The sequence below is a fragment of the Hypanus sabinus genome, chromosome 19 (genome assembly GCF_030144855.1).
Source record: "Hypanus sabinus isolate sHypSab1 chromosome 19, sHypSab1.hap1, whole genome shotgun sequence".
In the NCBI taxonomy this organism is placed as follows: domain Eukaryota; kingdom Metazoa; phylum Chordata; class Chondrichthyes; order Myliobatiformes; family Dasyatidae; genus Hypanus; species Hypanus sabinus.
The window spans coordinates 80237123-80251406 of NC_082724.1; the positions used below are offsets into that span (position 1 = coordinate 80237123).

General features: G+C 38.8%; 1 protein-coding gene across 3 annotated transcripts in view; it reads right to left on the minus strand.

Moving 5' to 3' along the window:
• Positions 1 to 1153: 1153 nt before the first annotated feature.
• The window catches only part of LOC132378092 (RNA-binding protein 5-like), a 46637-nt gene continuing 33506 nt past the window's right edge, over positions 1154 to 14284 (minus strand). For all 3 annotated transcript variants that reach the window (XM_059944840.1, XM_059944841.1, XM_059944842.1), the window contains exons 14-25: positions 10927 to 11017; positions 8768 to 8856; positions 8148 to 8223; positions 7908 to 7999; positions 6604 to 6768; positions 5680 to 5829; positions 5496 to 5579; positions 3366 to 3560; positions 3187 to 3261; positions 3000 to 3097; positions 2432 to 2561; positions 1154 to 1653 (exon numbers count right to left, since the gene is read on the minus strand). In XM_059944840.1, coding sequence (XP_059800823.1) covers positions 1528 to 1653; positions 2432 to 2561; positions 3000 to 3097; positions 3187 to 3261; positions 3366 to 3560; positions 5496 to 5579; positions 5680 to 5829; positions 6604 to 6768; positions 7908 to 7999; positions 8148 to 8223; positions 8768 to 8856; positions 10927 to 11017 — 1371 coding nt within the window. In that variant the 3' untranslated portion in view covers positions 1154 to 1527. The remainder of the gene's footprint in view (positions 1654 to 2431; positions 2562 to 2999; positions 3098 to 3186; positions 3262 to 3365; positions 3561 to 5495; positions 5580 to 5679; positions 5830 to 6603; positions 6769 to 7907; positions 8000 to 8147; positions 8224 to 8767; positions 8857 to 10926; positions 11018 to 14284) is intronic.

A 14284-nucleotide genomic window follows, 5' to 3' on the forward strand; every position in this document is an offset into this window, starting at 1 on the left:
GATAAGCTCAGGGTATAGATCAACACCTGGAATTATGATATTGTAGCCATTAGTGACATTTGGTTGCAGGTGGAGGAGGACTGGCAGCTCAATATTCCAGGGTTCCATTGTTTGAGCGGGAGGCGGGGTGGAGTTACTAGTCAGAGAAAATGAAACAACAGTGCTCCATCAGGACAGACCGGAGAACTTGTCTAGTGCGGGATTATGGGTGGAACAGAGAAATAAGGAAGGTTAGTAAGGCTATATTACAGACTACCCAACTGCCCTAGGGATTTAGAGGAACAAATTTGTAAAGATATCAAAGCCAGTTGTAAGAAAATGTTATAATAGTAGGTGATTTTAACTTTCCACATATTGACTGGGAATCTCATACTATAAAAAGGCTAGTTGGTATATAGCTTGTCAAATGTGTTCAGGAAAGTTTCCTTCATCAGTACATAGAAGGCCAAATGGGTTTTTTATTTTGCAACACCAATACACTTCCATTCTATTCTCCTTATGCTTTTGTGCATTAAGTGGACAATTCTCTAATTCGTTCCTGATTTGAAGATCAATTTGAAATGTAAGAGACAAAATCTATAAACAAAGAATTTAACTTCTTTCTTTATATCTGTTGGATTAGATTGTTTAATTGTCATTATCATTGTAGTTCAATTTATGCCTACTAGCATTTTTATTAACTACTTATATACATGTACATTTCCAAGTAACCACTGTATGTATATGTTTGTTCAGAGTGTCTTCCAGTGGTTACAATACTTTCAATCACCCGGGAAAGCTCACAAAGGTTCTCTAGGTATTGCATTATTTAAATATGGGCTATCTGATAGGTTAACCCGTATCTACAAATGTGAATGGAATGCTTCTTATCTATGGGTATACAAAAAGCTGACCATGTGACATTGCCATCATTTGTTTCTTCCCTCCCTTCTGCTCGTTACTGCCCACTTCCAATTTTCTTTGTTCTATTAATACTTAACATGACGATCGCAAAGCAACAAGATTTGTGCCTCTTTCCTGACTTTCCAAAAGAACATTGGATTAAAACATCAGAATCCAACACTTCTTTGCTATCCCTTTACTAAATACCCTCAGTTTCAAAATCAGTTCTGCAGTTTAACGCTCTTTATTGACTTCCAAATAAACAAATAGCTTATTAGCACCGAGGAATTTATTTAGGGAACAAGAGAAAAGAAAGGAAGTAGAAAGAAACAATTATTCAAAATAATCAGGTTTACAGCTATCGCCAAATCTGTACAAAGGCCGCTGTGACTATATTACAGAATGTACAGCATGCTGGTTTAATATCAAAATCCACATGAAACAAATGTTCAAGTATGTCATGTCTACCAACATTTTATAACCTCCAGTCTTACAAGGTCATAATTAAAAAGGCTAAATTGTATTTTGTTTTGTTAGAACTTAAAAATATAATGAAAGCAGGAAGTGAAAAAGATGACACACAAATATATTTCCTTGGCACAACAGAACAGTTAGAATATTTACATGTTTACACACAAAGAGATGTTATTCCATTTCTGAGAATCTGGCAAACATGGCTTTTCGAACTGCATCTTTATAGGTATCTGCAGTGTTCACACCATAAGTACTTCCACGCGTCCCAAGTCCAGCTCCTTTCATTCGCAACTGTGCCTGTTCCAAGAAGATTCAAAGCTGTTTTTAATACCATGCAGTTCAAAATGAACAAAACCATATTCTCAAGTCGTTGGAATATGTTAAGCCACAAAGTTAACTTTTAATTTTCAATAATATCCATGGTGCCATTGATTCTGTTTCTTGTCCCTGCCATTGGGATAATTGCTCTTCCATGCTGATTAGCTTATAGTGCAGCTGAAACTGGGGTGTTACAGCTTGGGATGATAGAGTTCGGAGTTCAATTCCAATGTTATCTGTAAGGAGTCTGTATGTCCTCCCCATGAATCTGTGGGTTTCCTCCAAGTGCTCAGGTTTCTTCCCACAGTTCAACCCGTACCAGTTAGAAGATTAATTCGCCATTGTAAATTGTCTGATTAGGCTGGGGTTAAATCAGTGGGCTGCAGTCAGCGCAGCTCAAAGGACCTATTCCATGCTGCATCTCTAAACTAAATAAGCAAATTTATTTTCCTCTGGCTGCATAGTATTCTAAATAAGTATGCAAGTGTAACTTGGTTATAAATGATCTTGTAATCCCTTACATCAGTTCTCCACTTCTTTCCCTCCAATCCTATTCAATACTACCTGCCACCTGAGAATGCCCACCAGCTCCACAATAATCCCATTGAAGAAAATTTAATGAATTCTGCTACCATTTTGAATTCTGAAATCAAAATGTGGTTTCATAACAAACTCAACCAATCCCCAAGTAATACAATCTCTTGCAAATGAAGTATCTACCTACGTAGCTATATTCCTTAATAGTAAAAAAACCAACCTCAATTGGTGCAGTAATGCCTTGTTGGTTTCGCCCAAGTCCTGAACCTTCCTTCCAGCCCATAGCTTGCAACATCCGGCTTCCAATATTATCACTACCAATGCCATCTTTGGTTGGTTGTTCAAAATCACTGCTCAAAGAAAAGTAAGAATTTGTAATGGAAGAGAACTTTGTTATACCCTTCACACTGCTATTTATACAGAGAAAGCTTTTTCAAGTACAAAATACATTTAAACGACACAAGGACAGTTCAGGAAATAAGGTGCCAAGATCAATGATGTGCAAGAAATGGAAGATTGCTCGGTGCAGAGTAAGAATGACAACAAAGACAACAGACCAGCTGCATGCAGGTGATACATAAAACAAATACCCCCAGTAGTGAAGATACAGGCTTTATACACATAGCATCCAGTATCCATTTCAGATGACATAGCAGAGGCATGAAATGCATTGATACTGTTTATTGTGGATGGCTGGAGAAATCAAGTAACGGATTATTAGTGAACTGGGAATGATACACACGAAGGAACCAAAATGGTTTTGCACAAATAGGAACAGAATTACTCACACAACTTGTGGTGCAAAGAACTTCTTTCTCTTGGGCTCAGGAGGCTCTGGAATCCCATATTTCTCCCTCCTCTCCGCTGCTCTGTCTCTGTACTTCATCTGTGAAGACAGAAAATATACAGTTATACTAAATTACTTTGAAACAGAAGCACTATAGAATTTGCTCTATATTATATAAGTGATCATACCTCTCTTTCTGTTTTCTCTAAAGCTTCAAGTTCTAAATCAGTCATTTTTGCTCTTCTGTAAATCTCTAAATTTTGCTTTGTGGCAAAAGGAAACAAAGAAACATGTAATCGTACAAATTAAGAGTTCTTTTAAAGTACTTCAAACCTACCTAAAAATGTGTGTTGTGAGATCTATGTACCTTGTGCAGTTCAGAGAGCTGCTGGTGTCTGATGAGTGTTTCTTTACTTGGAAACTGCCGTCTACACAAAAGGCAGGCCAATTTCTTCCAATCTGTTAGCTTCTCCTCTCCTTCCTCAGCCTTTTCCTGCTCTTCTTCAGTGTCACTTTCTCCACTGTAGGCTGCCACAAGCCCTTGCTGAGGACTTGCTTTACTCTGAATTAACATTTAAACAGAAGTCTGTTCACACACCTCGAGTACAAAAGTATATGCATGATCTTTGTAAATGCGAACACTTAAACTGTTACTTCAGTGTACAAATAACTCCTGGCAGTTTTGCATCTGTTGTTACTTTTACAGTGGATACAACGATTCAGCAATAAAGACTAACATCATATGTATCAGACTGGACGATAAACCGTTATCTACAAAAGCACTAAGTATGCTGTATACTAGTGGTCCCCAACCTTTTTAAGCTCAAGATCCCCTATCTCGGCCTTAGTGAAAGGCAAGATTGACCTACTAAATCGTTTAGACACGCGCATGACCGGGCAGAAGGGACCGGAAGGAGCCTCTCATTGCAGGTGATTTTCTGTAGTGGGAATGTTGCTATGTTACCATTATCTTAATTGGTATTACTTATTTTTATAATGTTCACATTACAACACCTTTAATTCTATGCTTCATTATTTAATTTTATTTCAACACAAAAAATAAATGAATAAAAATTGACTGTTGCACTCAGTGTGATGATGGGGGGTGGGGGTGAATACTTTCTGCTAGTTCCCTGAAATTTGGCTCAACTACAGCCAGCCAGTCTGAGACGGTCTGTGAGGTGTCTGACAGACAGCTCCTGTACTTAGATCTAATAATTTTCATCTGTTGCAGCACAGCACCCTCGCAAACCTGACAGACTGAATATTTGAATGGACAGTTTCCTTTGTTAGATTGAATGTTGAACCTGGCATGTTTTTCAGGTGTTTCGTATTTACTAGTGTAAGTTTCAGAGGTACACAAGCTAATGACACCACTGTTTTTTGTTTCCCAGTTCTTTTACATTTGGGGAATGTTGGAATTTAAAGGGGGAGAAGTGTTGTAAAATTTGAGCATTATAAAGCTAGGTTGACGCTGATTAGGATAATGGTGATGTAGCGGTGCTTACACTGTGGAGAGCTGTTTGTGGGGAGAGGTTGGTTCTGGGTTGTGGGGTTTTGCTTCTAGTCTTTTCTACCCAGTGCGCATTGTTCATCTTTTATTTTGGGACCTACTGGTTAAGTCTCAAAGATCGACCAGTTGGTGACCACTACTATATGCTATGTGACAAAGACAGATGAAACAACCAAAAAATATTGCTCCCTCGTATATCTGCATCCTCAAAAATTACCTTGATACACAAGAGAAAGTCTGCAGATGCGAAAATCCAAGCAACATACACAAAATGCTGGAGGAACTCAGCAGACCAGGCAGCATCTATGGAGAAAAGTACAGTCGACTTTTCTGGCTGAAACCCTTTGCTGGGACTGGAGGAAAAAAAAGCTGAGGAGTAGATTTGAAAGGTGGGGGGAGTGGAGAGAGAACCATCAGGTGATTGGTGAAACTTGGAGGGGGAGGGAAGAAGCAAAGGGCTAGGAAGTTGATTGGTGAAAGAGTTGAAGGCCACAGAATAAAGAAGAAATGGGGGTAAGAGTACCAGAGGGAGGCGATGGGCAGGCAAGGAGATAACATGAGAGAAGGACAAGGAGATGGGAAATGGGGGGGGTGGGGGATGGAGGCAGAGGTATTACTGGAAGTTCGAGAAATCGATGTTCACGCCATCAAGTTGGAGGCTACCCAAACGGAATACAAGGTGTTATTCCTCCAACGTAAGTGTGGCCTTATCCTGACAGTGAAGGAGGCCATGGATGGGAATGGGAAATGGAATTAAAATGGGTGACCCTTCAAATGTATTCAACCTTTTTTCCCTCTATTCCTACCGAAGGGTTTCTGCCCGAAACGTCAACGTACTTTTTTCCATAGATGCTGCCTGGCCCGCTGTTCCTCCAGCACTTTGTGTTACTTTGATACACAGTTTATTTTAACTTGTTACAGTAATCTGTTCTAGAATGCAATCACAAGTAGCAAACTACAATAACTTACACAAGCATAATTTACCTTTAGCATGTATTCATCATCGTCGGGAGCAGATCTCTTTAGGAGCTCGACTGTGGTTGGTGACCTCTCTGTTGACATACCCTGCTGTAAGAGTCGCACAAAAATATTTTAAATGATATATAAGCTCCTGCACAACACCATCAGAACTATAAGCTCACATTATGAAAGTCAATGAAATTTGCACCTTTTTCTCAAACAAAGCAAAACCTGCATCTGCTGCTGCAGACTCCCTCTTCTCATCTTCTCTTTGTGCACCGATAGGCTGAAAGCTGGCTTTGTTATTTTCCTTCTGTTTGTTCATACTCTTGGCCCATCGCTCCATATCTTTGGCAATCTAAAAAGCCAACAAAGTGTCATTTATTTGGGAGTACTGTAAGCAACAACTTAATTTTAAACATATACTATCCAGAGTGTGATAGGAAAATGGATTGAACACACTTGTACATTTATTTTGATACTTCTGGAAATTTTCATCCAATTTTTGCAATATTTCAAACTTCTAGAGACTTTTCTGCTCAAAGGTTCTCTTAATTTCACAGAAAGGCAATGGAAGTTTAAAGAAAACCAATGGTGGGCCTGTCAATGTGATCCACTCTCCATGTGAAGTTGAAATTCTGAAATGGAGAAGACTGTGTCTATTGTACCAAGTATTTGCTAAACCATGTTTGGAATACTGTGCACAATTACTTAAAAGGACATATTGGCATTAGAGGTCAATTCCTTGATAAAAGTGTAGTTCTGTCACAAGCAGGAAAAGAAAACAGTTTCATACATATTGGAGATTAGAAGAAGGTACATGTTTATATTGAAACAAACTCCCAAGTGAACAAGATGGGGTCGAAGGTGACATGCGAACGCAGCTAACAAGGTTGACATTGACATGCAGGCGTGACTGACGGGGTAATGTTACCATTAAAGACATAATTTCTAGCATGGAAATGCCATAGGTTCTGTATCTGTGCTGTATTGCCTTTCAGCCCAACAATTCCATGCTAGCCAAGGTGTCCACCCATCTAGCTCCAATTTTCTGCATTTGTCCCATATGCCTCCAAGCCCATTACACATACTTAAAGACTTTTTAAATTGTGGGTGGGCATTTTTTTTTTACCTGCTGTGCTGTTTTGTTCTTTGGTTTCTCTTTCTTCTCTTTACCATCTTTGTTAGTTCCCCCAGCAGTAGTATTCTGCAGTGCAGTAAATTCTGATGCAGGTAAGTACTTCTGTTTTTCTCCATCCCAGTACAAATACTGTTGAGTTTGTGCATTGTAGTAGTACTAAAAGAAGTTATAAAAAGGTCTTCAATACACTTTTGATTTTAAAGCTACTGAAAAGATAACATAACAGTAAAAGGTGAATGAACATCGGGACACCACAGTAGCACAGAAGGCCAAGAGCTGGACTTGGCTGTCAGAGGCTATTTGAGTAGCATGCCATTTGGGATCATTTAACTGGTAGTGGAAGCTTGTCCCTACTGCCACTCTTGGCCTTCACAAGTGGTTTAGCTACTAAGCCTGGCAGAACAGTTTCTGCTGACAGGAGAAGGGTCAAAGGGCTACTGGCACCTTAAAACCAGTTGCTTTGGGCAGATGGGGTTTGTCAGCTGTGGTTGGCAGCTCATCCAGAAGAAAACTTTGATCTCAAACTTCCACTGTCTCACGGCTATACTCACTCATGGAGAAGGCTTCAGGAGTAAACACAAGGGAAAAGTCCAGAGCTGGAGTCCCTAATGCAATCTACATTGAGTTCAACACTGGCAACTCTTGTGACACTGCTAGTGCCCAACTACCAGTCTCTGCCATTCCTTTGGGTTCATCAGATGCGTAGAGAGGCAGTGCTTTCTACATAGGTAACAACTTGCTCTCCATGTTGTACTGCTCTGGCTTGCGTATCTAAATAGCTAGGACAGAACATCCATGGTCAACCCTGAAAGATGGAGGCCTCATCAAATTGGAGGGTTGCTGGATGGCACTGTATCCCTACTAAATGGCAATCCTTCTAACCATAATTTAACTACTACATTTTGAGAAGCAGACATGGTTCTAACCTCAACTCTGGAAGCAATATAACACGTTGCTGCATTTCAGTGCAAACCAGTGGAGTGGTGTATTATTGGAGATTGGTTGTTCGGATGTTGCCAGACTAATTATTACAAAGAGATGAAGTGCTAAGCCATTAACCATAGCAATTAAACACTAATGGAGGAAATGATATGGTCATTTATCTCACTGATATGCAGGACCTTGCTCTGTTAAGATAGGATTCTGTGCTTGCATCACTAAATGTTGTTACTTTGAGGTAATTTTTATGAACTGCTTTTGAATAACCTAATGGTTTGATAAATATATACAGTATTAAGTTATTTTTCTAATGAAAGAGACATATTTGCAAAGCTAGCAAACTCAAGCACTTTTACCTGAGAGTTCGGATCATAGTAAAGTCCAGACTGCTGATCGTAGTAAAAACCAGAAGATTCATCATACTGGTAATTGGAAACATCAGGTACAGCTATAAACAGCATAATAAAAGTATTTTAAAAGAGCCATCATTCTCATTAACTTGTGCAAAACAAACAGCTGGTTGGATTTCAAAATATAACTTCTAAAAAGATTTGTAGAAAGAAGGTATGTATATTATGTAAAACTAAACCACTTACAGAATTTAGAGTCCGTGGGTGCAGTATTTGAAACTGTACTCTGTTGACTAGTCGAGCTTTGCTGCCCAGCATCTACCTGATATATGCAAAAACAAAACCACTTTTAGTATGCTCCTAATTTAATAGACTAAAATATAGGCACTAAAAACTTCAACAACTACCAATCAGAGAAATAGCCTCAGGCTCTAAGCAACCAAGCATATTGGGAGGTACCTGTGACCCTTGAAAGCCAATAAATTATTTTAGTCAAAAGGGCTTAAGATGGTGAAAAGGTAACAATGATTTTGAAAACCTAAATGTAAATTGCTTTAGATACCATTGCCAAAATCCAAGAATGGAATGACAGATTACTGCTTCGTAACTATCCAAGAAAGACAAAAACGTAGAAAATGCTAAAGGTTTATACTTATAGTAGTGGTGTTGCAGATAACTGTTTTCCAGCAGCACATCAAGAAGAGTGAATAACTTTCTGATTACCAGAAAAACACCAAGTATGTATCTGAAACAACCAAAGCTCTGAAGGTACTTAATGCTAATGCATAAATAAATCTGAAGATGGGACAAACGGAGAAACGAAAAAAACTTAAAAGAAAGATCAATTACTGATAATGTAACCTTACCTGAGCATTTTGAAGGTAGGGTTGAGCATGGCTTGAATATATCGGAACCTGTGATACAGGTGTATTTGTTGAAGTGGTGACAGGAGGACCTGCAAAAACACAAAATTTTTGGTTTTGAACACACCAATTAATATAGATGAAGCAGCAGGTCTAAAAGATTGCTATTTAAAACAACATATTTTAATATTTTAAAAAGACTATCATGACTTCACATTATGCCACTTTATAACTTAAGATTCTTTATCCCACCAAGCATTCCACCTGCTGCTCACTGAATTGAACGTGTAAAGCAAGCATAATGTAAGATTGATTCCTATTGGCAAGTCAAATCTTCAAAATTCCTACATAGGACAGCAATGATTCCAGATGGCAGCTCACCAGCACCTTGTTTGGTATGATCAGGGACAAAAAGTAAAATTCTATCCTTTCTAGCAATAAGCATATTCCATAAATGGGAAAAAAATTCAGTAACACTCTAGACTGGCCCATTCTTTAACTCGGTATTAGTAACAGAATAAATTACAAAATTCCTCAATTTTTTTTTTCAGGATTTCATTGTTTACTACCACTGAATTTTAAACTGCCTTTTCCTAAGCATTTGAGAAACAAGTGATGACCCTCTACAACAGAGGCTAACCTAACAGTTCAGCGTGCAATTTCAACTATATAACCCAAACACGTGATTGAGTTAAGGAATTTACAATTTACACTAAATTGAATCTAGTACATTGGCTATAAATGAAATTCCAACCATTTCCTATCTTGAGATTTTTAATTATCAGGGGAGTGGTACTGTAGTTTCTGCATTGCATTGTACTGAACTTTTAAAAATGATAAAACAAGCCACTGCCTGTTCTTTTTACATAATCTTTACAAAAATTATTTTAATCCTAAACTTGATTTAGTGAATAAATTAAAAGTGTGATTCAAAATTAAAATTACTAAATTAAGAATCCAGTGATTAAAATATGTCAAAGTATAGCTGAACTGAATACTCAAGTTCTCATCTAAAGGTTATCAGTTCAAAATTATTTATTCAGACAAAACCTCCATTTGTCCTTCTGAGTATATTTCTAAAGCACACGTAGACATTGTGAAATACAAGTGTAAACCTAAACAAAGGCTTCCTGAACTCCAGATGCTACTGCCGGGTATCTATAACAGAAAAACAAATATGACAAAATAAACACACACACACAACCTTGAATGTGTGGTGACCACAGAGTGCCATTGGAATGCATTTAAATGCTCCATTAGTATCAGCAGGTGATCACCTCATTATGACCATTGAGGCTGTAAACATTTGTCCATACTGAATTCACAAATCACCACCCAAGAACTGGAGACATGGAATAAAATTTGCTCTTGCGGAATTATGTCAGAAACAGTAAACAAATTGCAAAATTAATCACAAAATTTGTCGACTGTTTTATTTTTAGTGGTTCAGTAAGATTTGGATATGATGTTACCACATTAATTGGATTAGTGGTTCCTCTTTTGCCACACTCTTTCCAGTCTGAGGATGTGAACATACATCTCAAAGCAAATGCCATGCAGATGAATAGAGCAAAACACTGCACTGTTCTCGTTCTCAGACCAGAGGACACAGAAGAGGAACTCAGCTGTGACTGCCATTAACATTGACACGGTAATGACAAATCTTATTATCCCACAGCAGTGAGATGAAAAATAAAGTTGCAAAATTTATGGCTACTTTCATACATGCCTTGTCCATCCCTCCAGTCTAATTGTGAGCTCACAGATAAAACTGGCTTAAAATGAGAGAAAAACATGTCCAAAGAATGTATCATCAATGGGGAAAAGGGGCTTGCATTACATAAAAGTGCAATGCAAATTATTTTCTAAGAAAGCACACCCTGAGTGACATGGGGGTCAGCATAACGGAAGAAATAAGATAAAGTTTAAGTATCCTTGAGCCATAATTTAAGTAGACTGAATTGCTGTAGGTGAACAAAGATCAACAAGCTGACAGGTTTTATGCTGATTTATACAAGAGAAAAAAATTGTGCATTTATCAGGATTTAAAGTATTGACATGTGTAACTTCTTCTTCAGCTAAACCTGATTTAGTAAAGGAATAACATTACACCAACCTCTCAATTCAGTCTTTCTTTCTGAAAGAGAACGCTGACACCCTACCTGTGAGAGTAGCTGCTGCCTGGTATGTGACTGGAGGCTGTTGACTGGGGTCCACAGAGCCTTGTTGAAAGTACTGGTATTCCTGCGAGTACTGTGCCGATTGCACATATTTCATGGTTAGTGTGGTGCACACAGAAGAACTAATTAAGACTGCACTTTAGAATATCCGTACATAAAATACACACAAGGCACGACCCTGGGTTTCCCAGTGAAGTAAAACTCAATGCTGTGGCACAGATCGGAATTTGTAGTTTTACTTTCTCCTTTTCAGAGGTATGCTTGCCACCTGCCAATCCTTAGACAAGGCAAGTAGATAAAACCTACTTCCAGGTTTTTGTCAGTGCTGCTGACAGCGAAGCCCACAACGGTAGACGTGATGCAACTTCTACTTTCATTTTACATTTTTTTATCATTGCAAGAAATCGCCCTGATTCTGCAATTGCTCCAACACCCCGGCAATGCTTTTCAATGCACTCCCCACCAGAACTATTAGCAAAATATCAGAGTTGTTTTGACCTGTTGGTACCTTTAGAAAATTCATGCATCTGGTAAAACTGCATATATGACAAATATCCTATAAAATCCAAGATAACACACTGAGGACTTGAGCATCCACAAACTATTCAAGTACTGCATTTGCAAATCAAGACTTTGGATCCTTAGAATAGTTAATCACACTGGTTTAATATTTGCTGACTTTCATTAGCTCTGGAGAACAAGCAATGTTTATGGTACATCAATTTATTAAGCAAGAGCTGCTTTTAATATGCATGTGGGCTCACAGAATATGAATTTTAATTGCCATGCAGTGAAGTTGGACATTTCACAAGCTATGTACATTCAAGTCAAAAGCATTAAGCTGTATGGTGAATTGATATAGCTATATATTATGTTACGATTAAAACTTTGACTCATTTGGGAAAACAACTGAATTGGCACTGGGAGAGGATGAAAAAAAATTGTGCCTGAAAACCAAAGACCTGTTGGGTGGGAGCTCAAAAATCCTAGATATCAGGCATCACATGGGGATCTGATTCATAAGCCATACTAAAGAGTATTATCAACAGCTTTGGGCTCCATATCTCAGAATGGATGTGTTGACATTGGAGAGAACCCAGAGAAGTTTCACAAGGATGATTCCAGAGATGAAGAGGTTAGCATATGAGGAGCATTTGGCATCTTTGGGCCTAAACTTACTGGAATTTAGAACAATGCAGGGTGATCTCATTGAAACCTACTGAATGCTGAAAGGATTAGATAGGGTGGAGGTGGAGAGTTTGTTTCCTATAGTGGGGTATCCAGAACTAGAGCATACAGCCTCAAAATTGAGGGGTGAACAGAGGTAATTTAGAACAGAGGTATGGAGTAACTTTTTTAGCCAGACAGTACTGAATCTGTGGAATGCTCTGCCACAGACTATGGTGGAAGCCAAGTCTGTAGGTATAATTAAGGCCGAAGTTGATTTGTTTCCTGATTGGTCAGGGCATCAAAGGATATGGCAAGAAGGCAGGTGTATTGGGTTGAGTGGATCCAGGATCAGCCATGATGGAATAGTGGAGCAGACTCGATGGGCTGAATGGCCTTATTCTGCTCCTACGTCTAATAATCTTGTATTCTACAACTATTTAACATAATCTGGAAGGCTAGATATTAATAAAAACCCCAAAGTCAATTCCACATCACTATCCTCACTCTAAACAAAGAAAATGTGTTTTCCAAGAAAATTTCGATGTCAGGGATCACTGCTGCAGAATTTATACATAAAGGCTCTAGTTCAAGAATGCCTTGTTCAAAAATATCGTGGTGCTGTACAGATGATGGACATTATAATAGGAAATAGTGCAGTTGGGCATAGGCCTCTGGGCATATTGAAACATTATTAAGAAATTATATGAAAATAAACAACATAACAACCAATCTGGGATCACGTGTGATCAGGAAAGGAACTTTGAAACTTCTGCTAAAACGTAATTATGTTTAGAAGTACATCTTTTGGGTGATACCATATCACATAGTCACTTCCCATTTTTGCTTTCATGACATGATAGGACAGTAACAGCCCTCAATTCTTACAACACTACCTTTCATTTCCAACCAAAACACCTCCAAAAAGCTGTTCCAAAGTGGCTATTATAATAATGTTCATATTTTAGAGCATTGCTGGCTGATAAAGACTCCTGGGAGTAAGCAGTGACATGGAACGTACAAAAAATCTTAGACAACTGTGCTATTTTACCCAAAAAAATGGCACTCCCAAGTTTAGCAATGCTCTTGGTAAATAGTTAGTTGTATGTTGGAGACAACTCTTATATTTCTTCACCTAACACCTTAACCTGAAGCTTCACTTAAGTAAGAACGTATGCTGTGAAGATGACAAGCTAAGTGGGTAGCAACTGAAACTAGTCTCAGCACAATTATTACAGCTTGGGGAGTTCTGGAGTTTGGAGTTCATTTCTGGTGCCATTCTGTAAGAAGTCTCTGTACCCCGTGGAATGTGTGTCTCCTCCAAGTCCTCTGATTTTCTTTCACAGTCCAATGATATACCAGGTAGGTTAACTGGTCAATGTAAATTGTCCTGTGATTAAGTTAGAGTTAAATTGGGGTTTGTTGGGCAGTGTGGCTCGAAGAGCCGGAGGACCTACTTCGCGCTGTATTGCTTAAAAAAAAACTATAGAAACATAGAAAATAGGTGGAGTAGGCCATTCGGCCCTTTGAACCTGCACCACCATTCAGTATAATCATGGCTGATCATCCAACTCAGAACCCTGTACCTGTTTTCTCTCCAAATCCCCTGATCCCTTTAGCCACAAGGGCCATATCTAACTTCCTCTTAAATATAGCCAATGAACCGGCCTCAACTGTTTCCTGTGGCAGAGAATTCCACAGATTCACCACTCTCTCTGTGTGAAGAAGTTTTTCCTCATCTTGGTCCTAAAAGGCTTCCCCTTTACCCTTAAACTGTGACCCCTCATTCTGGACTCCCCCCAACATTGGAAACAATCTTCCTGCATTTAGCCTGTCCAATCCCTTTAGAATTTTATACGTTTCAATAAGATCCCCCCCTCAATCTTCTAAATTCTAGTGAGTACAAGCCTAATCGATCCAGTCTTTCTTCATATGAAAGTCCTGCCATCCCAGGAATCAATCTGGTGAACCTTCTCTGTACTCCCTCTGTGGCAAGAATGTCTTTCCTCAGATTACGGGACCAAAACTGCACACAATACTCCAGGTGCGGTCTCACCAAGGCCTTGTACAACTGTAGTAGAACCTCCCTGCTCCTGTACTCAAATCCTTTTGCTATGAATGCCAACATACCATTTGCCTTTTTCACCGCCTGCTGTACCTGCATGCCTACCTT